The 20424-nt window shown below is 44.8% G+C and overlaps 1 protein-coding gene across 1 annotated transcript in view; it reads right to left on the bottom strand.

Annotated features, from left to right (window-relative positions):
• Window positions 1-20424, bottom strand: part of SFI1 (SFI1 centrin binding protein) — a gene marked incomplete at its 5' end in the record, with an annotated part of 49111 nt that overhangs the window by 14536 nt on the left and 14151 nt on the right. The window contains 17 exon segments of the mRNA XM_084649592.1: window positions 55-231; window positions 606-680; window positions 2170-2244; window positions 2720-2880; window positions 5405-5501; window positions 6031-6133; window positions 7930-8006; window positions 8443-8538; window positions 12413-12488; window positions 12735-12913; window positions 13150-13231; window positions 14700-14830; window positions 15473-15539; window positions 16273-16370; window positions 17134-17226; window positions 19285-19355; window positions 19802-19963. Coding sequence (XP_084505718.1) covers window positions 55-231; window positions 606-680; window positions 2170-2244; window positions 2720-2880; window positions 5405-5501; window positions 6031-6133; window positions 7930-8006; window positions 8443-8538; window positions 12413-12488; window positions 12735-12913; window positions 13150-13231; window positions 14700-14830; window positions 15473-15539; window positions 16273-16370; window positions 17134-17226; window positions 19285-19355; window positions 19802-19963 — 1820 coding nt within the window.

Raw genomic sequence — 20424 nt, 5'->3', positions numbered from 1 at the left:
CTTTCAGGGCAGGTGTAGTGCCCAGGACAGAGCAATGATGTGAGTCTTGTTTACCTTCAGCTGGTGCTGGGCTTGAAGCTGCCCCCGGAACTGTTTCATGCCAGTCATGTATGTCAGGATTTGGGTCACACCCTCCTTCAACAGGCCAGCACGGTAAACTGCTACAGCTTTTTCAATGCGGCCTTTCTTCCGGTGCTGCTCCCGGGCAAACCCCAGCCAGGCATCAAACACCTGCAGTAAAGAGAAGGTACAGCAAGTTGCAAGAGCACAGCTACAAGAGTTACTCCTAGGCACCAAAAACTCCCCCTGCAGACCACAAGTACCTTCACAGGACAGTAACATCCAGATATGTATCATGGCTAGTTTCTGTTCTAAAGGATTGGGGGATGGGGTGAGGAAATGAGCTGGAGTTAGACAGAGGAGTCTCAGGCCAATAGTTTTTATCAGAGCCAGGGACCCAAGATATCCAGAACCTCAGAGCAGCACAGGGAGCTCTGAGGATGAAACAAAGAGGGGAAGGTGCTCCCTGGCCCATCTGCCCAGTAGAGCTGACCCCATATGCATACACAGTGCAGATCCCGAAGTGCACATTATACACACCTTACCTTCCCCTTCAGCGAAAGTGACCAATGCCACAGTGCCCGCACTGTCTCCTGCCGATCCCATTGCTTCTGCGCCAGCTGTTGGCAAAACAAATCACACAGCGCCTGGTTCAGTGGATAGGCATTTATGTGCTATATCCCAGAGATCCCAGCAGATGAAATAGTGATGTGATTTACGGAGGTGATGGAGATTGTAGTGGGAGAATGCATCAGCTCCCTGTGCCTTCTACTCCTTCGTAAGGGTCACACATACTGCACATAAGCTCAAGGAAAGGCCCCGCCTATGGAGCGGCTGAAAGGCATTACCTTTCAGTTTTGAAAGCAAAAGGATTAAATCTTTAGCCTGCAGGGCTGCCTCCCGTCACGCAAAGACATTTCCGCTGGCCACAAGAAAGAGCTGCTGAATATCATTCATTGGGGGTGGCTTTTTCTTTTAACACTGCCCACCCTTGCACACTGCAACCTGACACAGACACCCAGTGCATGTGGGTGATGGGGATTTCACTGAACTCCATCCCTTTTCTTTAGGCTGAGAGGGTTACCCTAAGGCCACAGGAATGGGTGTACCTCATGCTAATGGAGCCACCAGCCCAGATGATATAAGCTTGATATAAGATGATATAAGGATACAAGCTTCCTTACTCCCTGTCAAGGTTCCTCCCCCACTCTGAACTCTAGGGTACAGATGTGGGGACCTGCATGAAAAACCTCCTAAGCTTATCTTTACCAGCTTAGGTCAAAACTTCCCCAAGGTACAAAATATTCCACCCTTTGTCCTTGGATTGGCCGCTACCACCACCAAACAAATACTGGTGACTGGGGAAGAGCTGTTTGGACACGTCTTTCCCCCCAAAATACTTCCCAAAACCTTGCTCCCCACTTTCTGGACAAGGTTTGGTAAAAAGCGTCACCAATTTGCCTAGGTGACTACAGACCCAAACCCTTGGATCTGAGAACAATGAAAAAGCATTCAGTTTTCTTACAAGAAGATTTTTAATAGAAATAGAAGTAAATAGAAATAAAGAAATCCCCCCTGTAAAATCAGGATGGTAATTACCTTACAGGGTAATTAGATTCAAAAACATAGAGAACCCCTCTAGGCAAAACCTTAAGTTACAAAAAAGATACACAGACAGAAATAGTTATTCTATTCAGCACAATTCTTTTCTCAGCCATTTAAAGAAATCATAATCTAACACATACCTAGCTAGATTACTTACTAAAAGTTCTAAGACTCCATTACTGGTCTATTCCCGGCAGAAAACCAGCATATAGACAGACACACAGACCCTTTGTTTCTCCCCCTCCTCCCAGCATTTGAAAGTATCTTGTCTCCTCATTGGTCATTTTGGTCAGGTGCCAGCGAGGTTACCTTTAGCTTCTTAACCCTTTACAGGTGAGAGGAGCTTTCCCCTGGCCAGGAAGGGTTTCAAAGGGGTTTACCCTTCCCTTTATATTTATGACACTCCCCCCTCTGTATTTCAGTGCAGCAGATGGAGTCTGAAGGAGAAAGTTGGACAGGACCAGCAGGAGGCTCAGTGCCTGTCTCTGTGGGATAGTTCCTCACCTGTCTCTTCCAGCAAGAAAAGAAGGTAAAGCAGAGTCTCTGAGCCATCAGCTGGCCTCCCCGTCTCTGCAGGAGCTGTCAGGGAATCAGCATAATAAGTCACACTGACAGACACACACCACTTATCTGGGCCAGCTGGCAGGAAAGCAGAACATGGACCCCACCCATAGTCACCTTTCATTAGCATTAATGACAGCCAGACATCATCAATATGACAGCGCTCAACAGTCCATCCTTCAGCAAATATGCCTGAGCCCAGCAAGGATTTCCCTCACCAACAGCCCACATAGGGCAATCCCAGCCCTTCCCAATCTCCCCTCCCAAATGAGAATGCTCTCCACCCCCTTCTCTCGAGGATTTTTTGCTGTGACAGGTGATTCACAGAGATGCCACTCCTCCATGTTACACAAGGCTCCCACTGCTCTCCAGCTTAGACAGCGGAAATGAACTCTGTCTATGAAAGTGCTCCTCTAGAGGGGCATCTGCTGTGGAGAGGGCTTTCTCCTTCAGACTAGAGCTTTCACCTCCCATGTTCCCTGCTCTTTCTTACCATCTTCCTTATGCACTGCAGATGGTACTGCTTCCACTTTATCAGGCACTCTCGCAGCAGTTGCCTCTGGTGGTGCTGAGCTGCAGTGTCTAGCTGGACTCTCAGCACCAAGGACCTTGTGGTGAATTCCTTCCAGTGAAGAAACGTGGCCCGTAAATACACTGTTAAGAGAAGAAGACATGAACCAAGGAACCAGCAGAATGCCCATTTCTATCTCAGTCAGGAACACCCAAGAAATCAGCTCTTTAGTCTCCAGGTTTGTATGACAATTATTTCTCAGTGCCTACTATAGTATTTCACCTGGAAGGAAGGATGGTCTTGTGGTTAAGGCATAGTATGGGGAGTCAGGAGACCTGCAATATCTTTCCAGCTCTGCCAACAACTTTAGTTGTGACCTTAGACAAGTAACTTGACCTTTCTGTGCCTCAGTTTCCTCACCTGGAAAATGGGGATAATACCACCTCCCTCCTGTAAGGGGGAGGGGAAGGGGGACTGTGACATTAAGTCACAAACGTATGAAGGATTCCGTGAGTCTTGGATGGAAAGCATTATTAATTCTAGTTACTTTTAATTAGGGCTGTCAAGCAATTAAAAAAATTAATGGTGATTATTCGCACTGTTAAACAACAAAATACCATTTATTTAAATATTTCTGGATGTTTTCTTCATTTTCAAATATATTGATTTCAGTTACAACCCAGAATATAAAGTGTACAGTGCTCCCTTTATATTATTATTTTTGATTACAAATATTTCTGCTATAAAAACCAAAAGAAATAGTGTTTTTCAATTCACCTCATACAAGTACTGTAATGCAATCTCTTTATCATGGAAGTTGAACTTATAAATGTAGAATTATGTAAAAAAAATAAAAACTGCAATCAAAAATAAAACAATGTAAAACGTTAGAGCCTACGAGTTCACTCAGTCCTACTTCTTCTTCAGCCAGTCACTCAGACAAACAAGTTTGTTTACATTGACAGGAGATACTGCTGCTCCCTTCTTGTTTACAATGTCACCTGAAAGTTAGAACGGATGTTCTCATGGCACTGTTGTAGCCAGCATTGCAAGATATTTATGTGTCTGATGTGCTAAAGATTCATATGTCCCTTCATGCTTCAACCACCATTCCAGTGGACATACGTCCATGCAGATGATGGGTTCTGCTCGATAACGATCCAAAGCAGTGCAGACCAACGCATGTTCACTTTCATCATCTGAGTCAGATGCTACCAGCAGAAGGTTGATTTTCTTTTTTGGTGTTTTGGGTTCTGTAGTGTCTGCATCCAAGTGTTGCTCTTTTAAGATTTCTGAAAGCATGCTCTACACCTCGTCCCTCTCAGAATTTGGAAAGCACTTCACATTCTTAAACCTTGGGTCGAATGCTGTAGCTATCTTTAGAAATATCACATTGGTACCTTCTTTGCGTTTTGATAAATCTGCAGTGGAAGTGTTCTTAAAACGAACAACACGTGCTGAGTCATCATCCAAGACTGCTATAATACGAAATACATGGCAGAATGTAGGTAAAACAGACCAGGAGACATTCTATTCTCCCCCAAGGAGTTCAGTTAAAATGTAATTAACACATTTATTTTTTAAACAGCATCATCAGCGTGGAAGCACGTCCTCTGGAATGGTAGCTGAAGCATGAAGGGGCATATGAATGTTTAGCAGATTTGGCACATAAATACCTTGCAATGCCAGCTACAAAAGTGCCATGCGAACGCCTGTTCTCACTTTCAGGTGACATTGTAAATAAGAAGTGGGCAGCATTATCTCCCGTAAAGGTAAACAAATTTGTTTGTCTTAGTGATTGGCTGAACAAGAAGTAGGACTGAGAGGTCTTGTAGGCTCTAAAGTTTTACATTGCTTTGTTCTTGAGTGCAGTTATGTAACAAAAAAATTCTACATTTGTAAGTTGCACTTTCATGATACAGAGATTGCATTATGGTACTTGTATGAGGTGAACTGAAAAATATTATTTCTTTTATCATTTTTACAGTGCAAATATTTGTAATAAAATAATAATATAAAGTGAGCACTGTACACTTTGTATTCTGTGTTGTAATTTAAATCAATATAATTTTTTTAATCGTGATTAATTTTTTGAGCTAATCACGTAAGTTAACTGCGATTAATCAACAGGCCTACTTTTAATCAAGATTTGCCTGAACCTCTTGGTATTTGTATGGCCCTCATCACTGTATTATTTGAGCTTCTCACAATCATTAATGGATTTTATCTTGACAACACCCCTGCGAGGAGGAAGTGTTACAAGTATTTTACAGATGAAGAACTGATGCTCAGGGCTGATTTAGTGACTGGCCCAAGATCATACAAAAAGCCTGTGGCAAACTGCTTGAATCCTGGGCCAATGCCCTATCCAGTAGGCCATCCCTCCTACCCTAGGAAGGATTTCTTAATTTGTACACAGCTAGTCAACCCATAAACACACATTATACTGCAGGAAACCCTGTAGAACGTCACTACCACACAGTCCTCATGGCAGAGCCAGTTCATCTCATCTATGCAGAGATGAGTTGCCTTACAGAGATGTGTGCTTCTCTGATTCACACACCAATGAATTAGTGTCAGAATTCATGCAACAAAGCCACACGCTGCTCTAACACAGTGACCAGGTCCTTTGGAGAGTGCTTTACACTCCTCATCCCCGAGGCTCACCCATATCCAAACACCTCCTGGCCTGCCTCAGAGCTGCTGCCTTCTGCTGCCGGCAGTACACTCGCAAACAGGTAGTGTCCCTCCACTGGAGTAGCACCTAGGGAGTTAGAGCAGAGAGACAGGATACAAACTAATACAGCAGTACTCTCTGGAGGTTAGAATTGAAGTCATGTGCCCCACATTACCAGTATCACAAACACACCCTGTCACCCCATCACACAAGCCAACTGCAGCAGGTGTGAGAAAACCCGCCACTAATGGAAATTCTGTGCCCCCAGAGCAGGGTTTCTAAGAGCAGCCATTTGACCCGTATCCCCTTTGCATTTCTTGAAGGTGTTTTCCTCCACACAGACAAAGCTGCCATGCTATTCCCTTCCGGGAAATGGGATAGCGAAAAGCTGTGGACTCCCTCACAGCCAGTGCCTGCAGAGACTCCTGCTGAGATAGGCTGGGACTCAGAGCAGCGAGTTCCCCAGCTTCTGCATCCTTCTTTGTAGTGCCTCCTACGGGAAGCTGTAAGCTTCCCCCGACTAAGTACTACTGTACTATTCCCTGAAGTGACTCCTGCCTGGACTGGTTCTACTTCCTTGCTAAAATAGCCTCCAAGTCCCCTACGCAGATCCCACCTTTGAGAGAGTTGATCTCCTGTAGTGCAGTTCTGCCTGTACAGCTTTCTTAGCTTCACCCACAAGGGCAACAGTATTTTCTCTCCAGATACTCAGCACCTGTCTAAGGACAAAGTGGGAAACAAAAACCTAGAGATCAAGAGTGATTTTCACCACATACTTTTCCCCACCTCTTGGAAGCTGGCTCGACCTTTGGCACCTTTCCATTCATGGAGAGGAACCCAAAAAAATTGCTGCATCCACAAACCCACCTTTGTTTCTAGTGTCTTAAACATAGCCAAGCACCTGACATCATGCCCACAAGTGCAGCCAGGCACTGACAAAACAGCAGCAAAACACATTTCCCAGTTGGTACAAAAAACTGAAGTGACTGCAATTAATGCAGGGTGACCAATGCCCTTCCTGGGCCTACCACCAGTAAGAAACAAGACAAACTATATCTGCCCCAAGCGCACCATCACTTTAAGTTCATAGCAGAGCCCATCCACTGCAAGGGCAGGATGTAGTTTACCAGCCACTATGTTTATTGGGGTCTGATCCTACGTTTGTTCCGAGTTGTGGCTCCAGCAGGCACCACAAGAACAGTTCTGCCATAAGGAGAAGGCTTTGAAACTGGACAAAAGATGTTTTAAAAGATTGATGCATAATGGGCAAAGTCATCCAGGGATTTCTTGATGCCAACTGGCACAAAGAGGGATCTGCTGGGATATATGCACAATAGCTCATCAAATGGTGTCATATGAAAGCTCTACTGAGAGCCAATAGCGCTCTGGTCGTCATTGCAAAACTTATGTAAGGATAATATTTAAGGAGTTATGTATCTCTACTGAAAATAATGTTCTTAAGATCTTGAGTTAAGGCACCAGGAGGTGACATAACTCGGAGATGTTCCTTTCAGGCAGGAGGCAGCAGACACTTATCTCCCTGCCTGGTCATTTGTATACTGTATGCCTCACACTCTATGCCTATTTGCATACTGAGCCACAGGCAAAAGAAGAGATTGTGAAATCTACAAGAAAGGAAATGTACAAGATGAAACAAACAGTGGGGAGAAGAGGTGGTCCTGTTCATGAATAAAGACAAAGGATGGGACTGGTATGTGTTTGGGGGTGGGGGGAATACACTAGTTCCTTCCCTAGGAGGCAAGCTGACAGTGTGTGTCATGAAAGGAAGGTCACAGCCAACCTGGCTGTGAAGCACTGCAAGGATAAGCGTTACTCTACAAGACATTAGAGCATCTAGTTAATTAACTCTAACATCTAGAACGTTATGATTTTAGTTCATACATAACCATTTGTTTCCAATACTTCTACTTACTATTATTTCAGTCTCTATGCTTTGTTAAATAAACGTACACTTGTTTTTACTATAAACATATCTAAGTGCTAGTGTGTTCAGAGGAGCGGTGATCTGAGGTGGAACTGATAAACTGAGGTTTACTGTTTCGTTGGAAGCAGCAAATCTGTCAATACTGTGAGTGTACAGTGCACCAGGGGCTGGACATACCGGGGAGACAATTAGAGGGCTCAAGGGTTGGAGTGCACCCATTGCTAGCCTGTAGAGAGACAGAGGGGCTGGTGGAGCCTAGAAGGGAGTGTTCATGTTGCCCATGGAGCTGGGCAGCTGACCCTTGAGAGGCACAGGCAAGGTTTCCGCATGCTAAAAGCAGGTGGTAGTGAGGTGGCTCACTACGTGAGTATCCACAAGAAGGTCACGGCCAGCATCCAGTCCAATGAGAATGTTTCCATTCCTTTTAGTTCGGCTGAGATGCAGAAAAACAGTGAAGCAAGGGAGAGTTAGTTCTCAGTGTCAAAAGCTCAGGGATTAGTGAATGTGTCAGTCAAGGAGGCCTGGGGCAACTCCTTCTTTCTAGAGTTGCACGGAGAGAGACAGGCTTACCGCAACAGTGCCCTGTTATGCTCCTCCTCCTTTTCATCGACTTGGCGTAGAATGCACTGTATGTTTTGCTGATAACTCTGCAAAGAAAGCAGTGCTGAAGTGAGACTTCCCCCAGCTGTTAGGAACACTATGGTGAGGAGTTTTCTGGGGAACTCTCAGCAGCAGCTGTCCAGGAGCAGATGCAGAAGCTGCAGCCACCAGAGTTTAGCACTTCTCTTGTTACTGTCAATAGCAATTATACATTAGCAACATGGGTTTTGCCATCCTGAGTAACTGGCAGCTATCTACATATATACAGCCACACAAGTCAGACCTCGGACCCATGTACTCCAGAAACACAGGATTCCACCAATGGAGCTCAAGGGAGACACTCCAGGAGCGGTAGCAGCATCAGGCTTTATACTCTGTGTGGGTTCTAAAGTCAAACACAAATGCAGATATGGCATTCCCTCCTCAGGGTGGAGGGTGCAGACACAGCAAGCTTGAGAAACAAAACAAACATAATCCTCCTACCTTCCAGGCAGCCAAGACCCTGGCCAGCAGTGAGTGCTGATAATACATGTCTGCTTGCACCAATGTCTTCCACTTCTTAGACTGATGTCCCACATACTACAAGCAAAAAAGAAAATCAGACTGTGTGGGAAGCGAAAGAGAAGAAGAGTTACCCGCCTACAATCCCCAACCTCCAAGGAAGCATCACTCCTATAGAGCAGCATAACAGGGTCTTACCTGAACTGGCACCAGACCCTGCTGCCTCAGTTTCCCCCTTCAGGTTCTCAAACTGTCCCCTGGGCTCTTGTGCAAGTTAAACAACGCCCCTTCTTGGAGGCTCGTCTATTAAAACAGTTCCAATCTCACCTGAAACCAGACCCACACTGTCCCCCACTCCAGTTTCTTAAGCCCTTTGCTGGGCTCAACTGCTCATTCCAAAACACAGGTTCTGCTGCATGGTATTTCCTCAAGTGTCTTCTTCTCAAGACTGTTGTTCCCCTTACAGCATCTGCTCCCACCTGTCACTGCAGGTCACTTCAGTCAGGCCTTTCCCTATGGCTAGTATGGAGATTCCTTCCCCTCCTCCTCTTTGACCCTGGTCCCCTCTAGATCCACTGAGGGCACTTCCCTGATGGTCTGTCTCCCAGTTACCCTTGTATTGGGGCTTCAGATCCCAGTTCACTCTCGGATTCCCCTGAGCAGGAGAGCTCTGCCAGGCCTACTCCAGACTCTGCTTATCTCTGGAGAAACTTCCCCATGGCCTTTCCTAGCCCCAACCTTCTCTCTGACAGAGAATCTCTCATAGGAAGCTACAGACTACTGTCACATGATGCCTGGTCTCATCACCCAACCACCATAGAATCATAGAATATCAGGGTTGGAAGGGACCCCTGAAGGTCATCTAGTCCAACCCCCCGCTCGAAGCAGGACCAATTCCCAGTTAAATCACCCCAGCCAGGGCTTTGTCAAGCCTGACCTTAAAAACCTCTAAGGAAGGAGATTCTACCACCTCCCTAGGTAACGCATTCCAGTGTTTCACCACCCTCCTAGCGAAAAAGTTTTTCCTAATATCCAATCTAAACCTCCCCCACTGCAACTTGAGACCACTACTCCTCGTTCTGTCATCTGCTACCATTGAGAACAGTCTAGAGCCATCCTCTTTGGAACCCCCTTTCAGGTAGTTGAAAGCAGCTATCAAATCCCCCCTCATTCTTCTCTTCTGCAGGCTAAACAATCCCAGCTCCCTCAGCCTCTCCTCATAAGTCATGTGTTCTAGACCCCTAATCATTTTTGTTGCCCTTCGCTGGACTCTCTCCAATTTATCCACATCCTTCTTGTAGTGTGGGGCCCAAAACTGGACACAGTACTCCAGATGAGGCCTCACCAATGTTGAATAGAGGGGAACGATCACGTCCCTCGATCTGCTCGCTATGCCCCTACTTATACATCCCAAAATGCTACTGGCCTTCTTGGCAACAAAGGCACACTGCTGACTCATATCCAGCTTCTCGTCCACTGTCACCCCTAGGTCCTTTTCTGCAGAACTGCTGCCTAGCCATTCAGTCCCTAGTCTGTAGCGGTGCATTGGATTCTTCCATCCTAAGTGCAGGACCCTGCACTTATCCTTATTGAACCTCATCAGATTTCTTTTGGCCCAATCCTCCAATTTGTCTAGGTCCTTCTGTATGCTATCCCTCCCCTCCAGCGTATCTACCACTCCTCCCAGTTTAGTATCATCCGCAAATTTGCTGAGAGTGCAATCCACACCATCCTCCAGATCATTTATGAAGATATTGAACAAAACCGGCCCCAGGACCGACCCTTGGGGCACTCCACTTGATACCGGCTGCCAACTAGACATGGAGCCATTGATCACTACCCGTTGAGCCCGACAATCTAGCCAGCTTTCTACCCACCTTATAGTGCATTCATCCAGCCCATACTTCCTTAACTTGCTGACAAGAATACTGTGGGAGACCGTGTCAAAAGCTTTGCTAAAGTCAAGAAACAATACATCCACTGCTTTCCCTTCATCCACAGAACCAGTAATCTCATCATAAAAGGCGATTAGATTAGTCAGGCATGACCTTCCCTTGGTGAATCCATGCTGGCTGTTCCTGATCACTTTCCTCTCATGCAAGTGCATCAGGATTGATTCTTTGAGGACCTGCTCCATGATTTTTCCAGGGACTGAGGTGAGGCTGACTGGCCTGTAGTTCCCAGAATCCTCCTTCTTCCCTTTTTTAAAGATTTAAACCAAATGTAAATCTAATACTGTGATCTAATGACAAGGCATATGTAGGGCAGAGCCCTAATAAATTAAAGGTCCAGCCCTCCCCCCAGGACGTATGAGATACACCTCATTAGCATTAACAATGGAGCTGCAGAGTACTCAGATGACAGGATTTATTTCATAATATAAGGGTAATTTAGGGAAAAGGGACCCTGCAATCAGATTGTTCAAAAGAAGGGAAGTGCAGTGTTGACTTTGTTCCCCTCACATGAAGAACACTCAGATCTCTGACTTCCTTATGGCTTACTTTGGTGCCAGAGACTAGCTCTAATAGGAAATGCAGTTAACAAGACAACAGAAACCCCACTCCCGCCTGTGACCCTCAGCAACACAGGTCTGACAGCCCTGCTTCTCCAACCACTTGATCAGCAAATCCTTATATTCTGGGAAAAGGCTATTATCTCTGAGGCTGATATGCCAAACATCATCAATTCTTACTGTCTCAGTCAGCTGCTCCATATCAAGTGGCAGGACAAGATCAGAAACTAGGATATTCAATGCTGAACCCAGCAACCACCTTCATCAGCACTGGTTTGGTTTTGGTGGCTTTCTTGCTTTGCACATATTATAGGAATGAAAAAGCAAAAAATGTTGTGGTGCATGTACCAAGGAATGCCGCTACAAGGCCGGCAATCCTGTGGCACCAAAAGCTTTGGTGGCATTACATGATTGCCAGTGATGGACATAAATTTAATCAGACCACCTTAAGCACCTTATCAGAGATTGATCCAGGTGGCACTCAATTTGCAAGTAGCCCATGAGCCTTTGGGATTTGCCATGAGGATGATGATCTGACCCTTTCCCACTCAATGTACCTGGTGCATGCTAATTGGGCTGCTACTTCCAGCCAGCAGTGTGTATTGTCCTAGAATGGTTGTAGCAGTGAGAGAGCACTAGGCTCCTGTACAGGGTGCACCAGGGTCCCCTTGGAGTAACAGTCTTTATTGGAGTCAGGCTGGTTGAAACAGCAGCGGACATGGTTTTTGCTAATATCCCATTCACAAGAGATGAGAAGAACTGTTACAATCAGAAGGTTACCAGAAGGTTCTGTGAACTGGGGATAATGTTTCATGCAGATACCAATTATCACAAATCTAGAGAGATTGGTATAATATTTAACTGTCTTCTTTCTAAAAAGGGTTATTTAATAAAAACCTCCCCACTGTATTTTCCACTGAATGCATCCGATGAAGTGAGCTGTAGCTCACGAAAGCTTATGCTCAAATAAATTGGTTAGTCTCTAAGGTGCCACAAGTCCTCCTTTTCTTCTTCCTGAGAACAGTGTGTGGTATTTCCTAGGAGTTCCCCTCAGGCACTGGAGCACTTAAATGATGCTCTGGGAAGCACAGAGAGTGTAATGGTTGGGGAAGCCTTCACACACGCATTCATGTAATAGTCCCAAAACCACTGTCTGGGTAACACCCCTGAGTGACAGTCCTGCCCTCCCCACCTCTGTGAGCAGTGGAGCAATGCAGGACAAACAAAGAACTCCCTCGCACCTTCCCACACACTACCCCTTATTGCAGTGTTTTACCCCGCCTTGGAGAGAGCAGTCTTTGGTTAGAGTAGCCCAAGATTAACTAGCATTATGACCAAACAATGCCTTTAATATGGTGTCTGTTAAGCAGCTAAATGATGAGCATAGGTAATCGATAAATAGAGGAGGATTGAGAACTCTCTACCTGCTCGGATTCTCACCTTTCTCCACTTGCTCCAAGACCACTGCAGGCACTTTGAATAGTGAAACCTAACAGCTTTCATCTCCTTGATCCTCCTAAAGGAAAAACAGACCAGACCTTACTGACCCAGACCTATTGTGTTTCTCTAGCACCAAGCCTGAATCCACATTTGCTATTGTGCTGGGAAAGTACATTTATTAAATATGTAAACATTTAGGATGCGCTAACAGCTTCTAAAACACGTGCAGGGTCAGTATTGGCGTGAATCAGAAACTCCTTTGTGAAAGGGGCCAATTTTGAGACTGAATCAGGATCAGTCTCCGTTTTAAGCTGCCTCTTACTCTGATCTGATCTCCTGAACGTTCTTCTTCCAGAGATGGAAAGTCTTCCACAGCAGCAGGTGGCAGTAATGATCACGGGCAAGAGCCGTGCTCTCTCGCTCCTCCAAACACACCACTGTTCTCCTGCGCCAGGAGCACCAGAAACGAACCAGTACCTGCTGCTTAAAGTGAAGAATGGCCTGCAACAGACAGGAGAAAATTGGGGAACTCATGATGTGGTCTGTAATGAGCAGCAGGGCAAGCTTCCTCAGAGGTGGTGATGGGCACAGGAAATTGTCTCATGTGGTCCCCAACCACTCAAGTGGAATAGCAATTGGTGCAAGCCCATCTTGTGCTGCTCATGTTCACAGGAGGTGATCAGGAAACTGTTCCATCTATCCCCTTGGTGAAGTCCAAGGGAAAGTGCTGCATTTACCATTCTCTCTCTCATCCGGTTCTCTCGCTGCTGACATGCACTCAGCCACCACGTGTCAAATACCTGTCTCATCAACAATTCTCTGCAAGCAAGAATGAAGAATGTCAGTGGAACCAATTAATCCTGTCTGACATCTAAGGGACTGGCCTTATGGGCTCTGATGACCATGCCAATCTGTCCAAATTGAAACCATTTGTTATGCCGTTGCTTTGATTTTATAGCTGTGCTTCGTCATGTGCTTTCTAATCAGAAAACTGAAGCGATGCTTAAGTTTAGTTGCATCACACCCCTGCCAGCTCAGAGTCAGGACTGAATTCATGCAAACAATAAGAGCCCACAAAAGTTCTTTTAAAATCTCTTTTAAGATTTTAAAAGATTAGAAGATTAGAGATTTTAGAAGATTAGAATGCACAAAGAGTAATATTTGTTCTCAGTTTTTTCCCCTATCATTACAGAAGTGAAAAGATGATAACAATGTACTGAATAAATATAGCATTTTATATCCTCAACCCACTGTACAAACCATTAACCAACCACCACTACACCCCAGTGAAGTAGGCTAGTAATTTCATTATCCCTACTTTACAGGTGGGGAAACTGAGGGACAAGTTAGTGTCCTAATTTTCAGAGGTGATAAGCACCCACGGCTTCTGTTTATTTCAGTGGGAGAGGGGGGAGCTGAGCTCCTCTGGAGAAGGAAAGCCATTAGTGACATGCCAAGGCGACAATGCAAGGACTTATCTATACAGAAACTGGAACCAGAATACCTACATTGGTTGGAGTTTAGTTATTTTAGTGCAAGTCTGCAGCTGGATACTTATTTCACTGTGACCAACACTGATTTTTACTCACTTAAGTTATACATTTGGGAGTTGTCTATACACAGAAGTTGCTCCGGTTTAACTAAAGCTGTGATGTTGTGATTTAGTTAAAATGAGTATAAATTTGCATGGACACTGCACTAGTTTAAACTTGGCTTATAGCAGTTTAGATTGCCCATGGTAAATATTGTCCCTAGTAAATAACAGGAGCAAACTGAAATGATGTAAACTAGCTTTAAACCAATGCAGAGTGCACATGCCCAAAGTTACATCAAAGTAAACAAAGGTGTGAATTGCAAACAATGTGATTCCAGTTGCACTGGTTCCAGTTTATGTGCAGACAAGCTCCAAGTCAGTGTCAGAGCCAAAAATGAGACATCATGGGTTCCTGCCTCTGTCTCATCTCAATTCACTAGATCACACTGCCTTTCAACAGCCAGATTCTTTCTGTTGTCCAAAGGAACATTACTATTTCTTCAAGGGCCTCTGTGCATTCCCACCTGTGGGATTCTGTAACTCTTGGTGTCAAGATGTAAGGAAACAACATGTGGGAAGGCGCAGAGGCAACTATTGAAGAACGACAGGTTCCAGGAAGTCACCTTTTGTTTTCATGAGGTGACCTAAATGGATTATACAACACATTTTACTCTTAGTTACACAGGCACTGGTTGCTGCAGCCCAATGCACATACTCTTTTTAAAGTCAGTCCATAAGAACAATCCACTGTACCTATGAAAGCATGATGACGTTTCCTTCATCTCTCTCCACCAGCGCTGATAGTTCTTAAACCTCTTCCAGGCCTGGAAGGTGACAGGCAAGATCACTCTTCCATAGTGACTGTCAGCTTTGGCATATTGAATCTAAAAAGCAAATGACAGGCTTGGTTTCATTTCAGAACAGTGCTCCCTTCCCAAGGGACTACCACAACAAGGCCATCTGAACTAACCTATCCTACTTAACATACAAGTGTTAGCTTTTGGGGTTTGTTTCTAGTCTTTATGCAGGTGGTTGGACTAGATGATCTCCTGAGGTCCCTTCCAACCCTGATAGTCTATGATTCATAAAACTTTACTCCACACTTCTCACAGGGAAGGAAGTGGAAAAGCAATTCCACCCAACTAGCTCAACAGTTCCAGCTCATTCTGGAGGCTTCACTCAGAACAAAGTAATATTTCAAAACAAGGCTTACAGTGTGGGCACTACTGGAAACTAAACAATAATAGTAATGATGATCATAAATCAACTAATCAGGGCTTCCTGTCCTTCCTAGAAACTCCAGCAGCCAACATTAGCATGCTTTGGTTCCCAGAGAAGTGCTCTGACTGGCTGATGTACAATTCTTTCAACAAGCTATTGATCAGAGAGAACATGATTTTATCCTATGAATCTGCTGCACCACAGAAATGACTGGCACATTCACCCAACCTTCATCCTCCGGCTTTTAGAATCATTTGGGTTGAATCTCATGTAAGAGCTACTTAAACATGACAAATACTCCATACCTGCCTGTGTCTTCTCCACTTGGCATTCCTTAACCACAACCTGACAGACTTGTGCAGAAGCGCTACCCTGAAATAAAAAAATAAAACCCAACTATTCAGCAAACAGCCTCCCTCTATTTGAAAGAGCAGCTTGGGACCTGGACAACTACATATAACTTAGTGTCCTGAACAGTAAGTCTCTATCAGAAAATAATTGTGTTACCTTAAAGTGCTTTAAGAATGCCACACAGATTCCTCCCACCCCACCAAAAGAAAGGCAAGTTACATATTTATCTAAAAACACAATCTAGGCAGGTACAATTGCAAGAGTTTCTTCTATTGCTTCATAATTATGCACTCAACCCTGAAATAGGTATCTTCACTGGGATTAAAGAGGAATTTAGCCTCTATGGTAGTTAACAACACCTGCCCAAAAAATGATCTCTCCCACTTTAGGCTCCCACGGTGGTAGCACTCATGTAGAGAGGGAAGATGTTTTACCACCCTGTTTTCTAACCCTGCTCAGTGCAGGTCTATGCAACCTGGTGGCAAAACTGCCTGTGCCATGTCTACACTAGTACTCCCACCACTGGTGGGAGATTTTTTTTTAAATAAGCAAACCTAGACAAGGCTCATGGCGTACCAATATCAATTTCCCCCCCCATGTTTCTCAAATGAGGTATGGTCCAGAGCTAGACCACTCTTCATAATGTGCAAGGATGATCTCACGCATCGAATCATTACCAGATTTAAAACCAGAACCAAGAGCTAGTAAGTTCCAGCCCCTTAATTGCATCTAAAAATACATGTCCCTGAAGTACCTGTAGTGGTTGCGAGCTGCTAGTGTCAGGGACCACTGATGCTCTTCCTCCTCCTGTTCTAACCGACACTTCCAGCGATTCCAGAAGCTCTGCAGCAACTGGAGCAAAACAGCAGAGATAGAAAAACTCAGGTAACAAGAGCAGGGGAATCCAAAAGAATGACGACGCAGATGTTCTGCTAATACAGCATTCTGAAGGGAGAGTTCCTTAAAGTACATTGTACTGCTATACAAAACAAAACAGTCTAAAAACCACGTGAGCCTGATACAATTCCGTTTTCTTCCAGCTCTGAATGTCTTTAATATAGATCTAGGAGTCCTCAAAAAATTGAAAATAGAAATGTTGCTACATCCAGGTGCTGCTATAATGTGTGCTCTGCTGAGCTTATTTGAATCACTTCACTCTCCTTGTCACAAGGTTACAGCCAATTGTTCCCTACATACAGAGACTATAAATCTTCTTGGCTACAAAGAGGTTCGCAATGGGGCTTATGACAACACATAACTAGGCCAGTATGTCTGTGACTGACCCTAGACTTACACAGGAGATATTTTCTGAAACTGCTGGTAGCAAGGGAACAATGCAACTGACTAGAGAACACTTCATAGGAACAGGTTTCAGAGTAGCAACCGTGTTAGTCTGTATTCGCAAAAAGAAAAGGAGTACTTGTGGCACCTTAGAGACTAACCAATTTATTTGAGCATAAGCTTTCATTCATGAAAGCTTATGCTCAAATAAATTGGTTAGTCTCTAAGGTGCCACAAGTACTCCTTTTCTTTTTTCATAGGAACAGGTGTGAGAAGGTGGGAAGGATCAGGGAAAGGTCTCACATAAACACAGCATAACACAAATTAAACCCACCATTACTTGATGCTGCCGATGAGCCAAATTTCTTCTCATTTGCTGGAGACGAGCATTTATAATGTTCTTCCGCAAGGCATTAAACCCAAAGCGCTGAGAAAACAATCAGCAGAATTTTACTTACCATTCACTGTGTAGCCTGAATAACCAAGCAGCGAGGAGCCAATTTTCCTTGGGACCAACTGTTCCAACAGAATCCAGCTTTGTTGCTACTTGTAATGGTCAGCCTTACTGCCTTGTCATGGATACAGAGCCGAGCTTCAGTTTCCCTCCCCCTGGTTGGAGAGTTTAGCTCTCCAGCTAAATTAAAAACCTCCCCCTTCCTAGGGTTTCTTTTGAGTCATCCAGCTCTCTCCCTTGCTCTGTCAGCAATTACTGCCAAGGCCCCTTCCCACACCCTCTCTCAATGGAGAAATCAATAGGCCCTGCCCTTTCCCTGTCTCCGTCTCTGACTGGAGACCCCCAACTTGCTCCTGAAGCAGGGGAGGCTCACAACCTGTCCTTTCCCAAGATCTCTCTGTACTGGGAAAGGGGATCTTAAATACTGCTCTCCCCTCTCCCAGCTCTTTACTGACCTCTAACTCTTATGGTCTCTCTGAACTACAAATCCCAGAATGCCTCAATTCTGGGCTGAACTGGGAAGAATTATGTGCTGAGACTGTACCCTGACTTAAAGGGCCAGCACTTCCTGTTACACTACTATTGCTATTTCCAAAATATAATCTCATTGGCCTTAGGGTCATTGTTTTGATGCTCAACACTGCCTCACACTATAGAATATCATCTGCTCCAACAAGCCAGAGGCCCTGTGAATGCCAGAGATAAGGAATTTATTTATGTTGGTAAGTGGGCGTGCTTTTAAGGATAAAGAAAAAAAAGACTAACTCCTATCCCTCCCCAAGTGGAAGAGACATTTATAGGCTCTCATACAGGTGGCTGGCACATGATGGCATTATCACAGAGGGAAGGTTTTCAGCCTTCAAGAGGCGAGTACAGGAAGTACAGACATTGACTCCTGTAGCACACCAGTGTAAAAAGGAACAAAGCCATTTATCCTCATGGCACTGGGGCAGTAATCCTCCTGCATAAGTAGCAAAGGTGAGAAAAATCACTAAAATAAAAAGGGGAAGATGCTATTTCAGAGTGAAGGGACCAGGGAGCACACAAGGGACCAACTGGTCTGAGTTAATTTGCTTCTTGATTGGAACAATAACTTGATTTGCTCTTGACTGGAAAGACATCTCAGATGAGATTTCCCATCAAGATATGAGTGTCAGTCCTCTATCTTATTAAAGTTAAGCGCCAATTTGGACACAAGAACAAATGGATATCACTGGCCATCAAATTTAGGTTTGAAATTAGAAGAAGGTTTCTAACCATCAGAGGAGTGATGTTCTGGAAAAGACTTGCAAGGGAAGCAATGGTGGCAAAAAATCTAACTGCCTTCAAGACTGAGCTTGCTATGTTTATAGAAGGCATGGTATGATGAGACTGCCTACAATGGTATGTCGCCAATCTGCAACTGCTAGCAGCAAATATCTCCAATGGGACACTAGATGGGGAGGCTTCTGAGTTACTACAGAGAATTATTTCCCAGGTGTCTGGCTGGTGGGTCTTGCCCATAAGCTCAGGGTCTAATTGATCACCATATTTGGGGTCGGGAAGGAATTTTCCCCTGAATCAGACTGACAGAGACCCTGGGGGGGTTTTGCCTTCCTCTGCAGCATGGGTCACTTTAAGGTGTAAACGAATGTAAGTGGTGGAGTCTCTGTTACTTGAAGTCTTTAAATTATGATTTGAGGACTTCAGTAACTCAGTCAGAGGTTATGGGTCTATTACAGGAATGGGTGGGTGAGGTTCTGTGGCCTGTGATGTGCAGGAAGTCAGACTAGATGATCATGATGGTTCCTTTCTGGCCTTAAAGTCTATTAATCTATCTTCTCTGCACACAACACCCTGATGAACAGAGAGTCTGGTGGATTCCATGACAGTTTGAATCTGTGCACCTAGTATCTGAGCTGAACATTTCACAGAAGGAAATGCTATACATACCACCTAAAGCATAACACACATGGTGGCTAGGTGCAGCTCTGGGAAATCATTCCAAATAGCCTAGATTCCCTCTCACCTGAGATATTAGAAAGCGCTTACCAACAGGTGGTGCCGGTGATGCTTTTCTGCAAGCTTGTGCTTCCAGGTCTCTTCCATGCACAGTATAACATCTGTCATCAAGTTAAAAAGAAAGTATCTTTTATAGACACACACAACACACCCTCTCCTTCAGGGACAGACACTGAATTCCAGTCCACAATTGCTTTAGTGTTGGATTTTCTGCACTGGTATGCACACAGAGACATTTTGTTTGCAGTGAAGCTGTTAGAGGCTTCACTGACTTAAAAAGACACATCTCTTGTTTACTGTCAGCGATTCCCTGCTGCCATATCCTAGTGCCTGCAGGTTCTTAGCTAATGTGTTCCAATTGCTAGTCTTGCTCCCTTCCAATGCCCATTTACTATGGACTAACCTGCACCTTTCTAATGAACAGTTGCTTTTCAGTCCAACCATGCCTGACCCAAATGCTGCTTCTTACATTACTGCTCATCTGCCCCGTCCACCTGCAGGAGTATCTTGAACCTGGCATCTCTATGGTAGCATACACAAAGGATACAATGCTTCCAGTGCGTGAAGACTCTCCGTAAGGTAACCCTTGCTGCTAGCTCACCAATGCACTCCTGGTGGATTTGCATGCTTCTCCTGTGCTCCCAGGCCCGCTGCCAGCCGGAGAAACATTGCTGGAGCACATGGACTTGGTGATGTTGCTGAGCCACTTCTAGAACAACGGACATGAATTACACATGACCAGCTGTCTCTGCTCCTGCATCATTTGTGTCAGGACAAGACAATGACATGCAAACTCTAGGCTCTCAAGTGACAGAATCTCCAGTACCAGCAAGGGATGATGGGAATTTTACCAAGAATTTTACCACCACCTATTAGCTGACATTGTTCTGGTTATTCAGGAAATCCTTGCAGGAACTGATACTAACTCTGAAGTTGGCTTCATACTTCTTCCTGTCAGGTACCCCAATGAGAGTACACACTACAGTGTGTAAGCTTTGGTCAGTAGAGCAATTTCCTTTCTAAGATGATATCCATCCTCTTTCCACAATAAGGCAACAGCATTCTGGATGCATCAGTACACAAATCACACAATCCTTGCTAGCCCAGGCCACGACTCTTCAGCATCCAAGTGTCTCCTAAATGGGAAAATATATCAACTTCTCCTATTGG

The sequence above is a fragment of the Lepidochelys olivacea genome (genome assembly GCF_965140295.1).
Source record: "Lepidochelys olivacea isolate rLepOli2 genome assembly, chromosome: 15".
In the NCBI taxonomy this organism is placed as follows: Eukaryota; Metazoa; Chordata; order Testudines; family Cheloniidae; genus Lepidochelys; species Lepidochelys olivacea.
The sequence above is the reverse complement of the archived record's forward strand: the minus strand, read 5'-3'. Positions and strand labels throughout refer to the sequence as shown.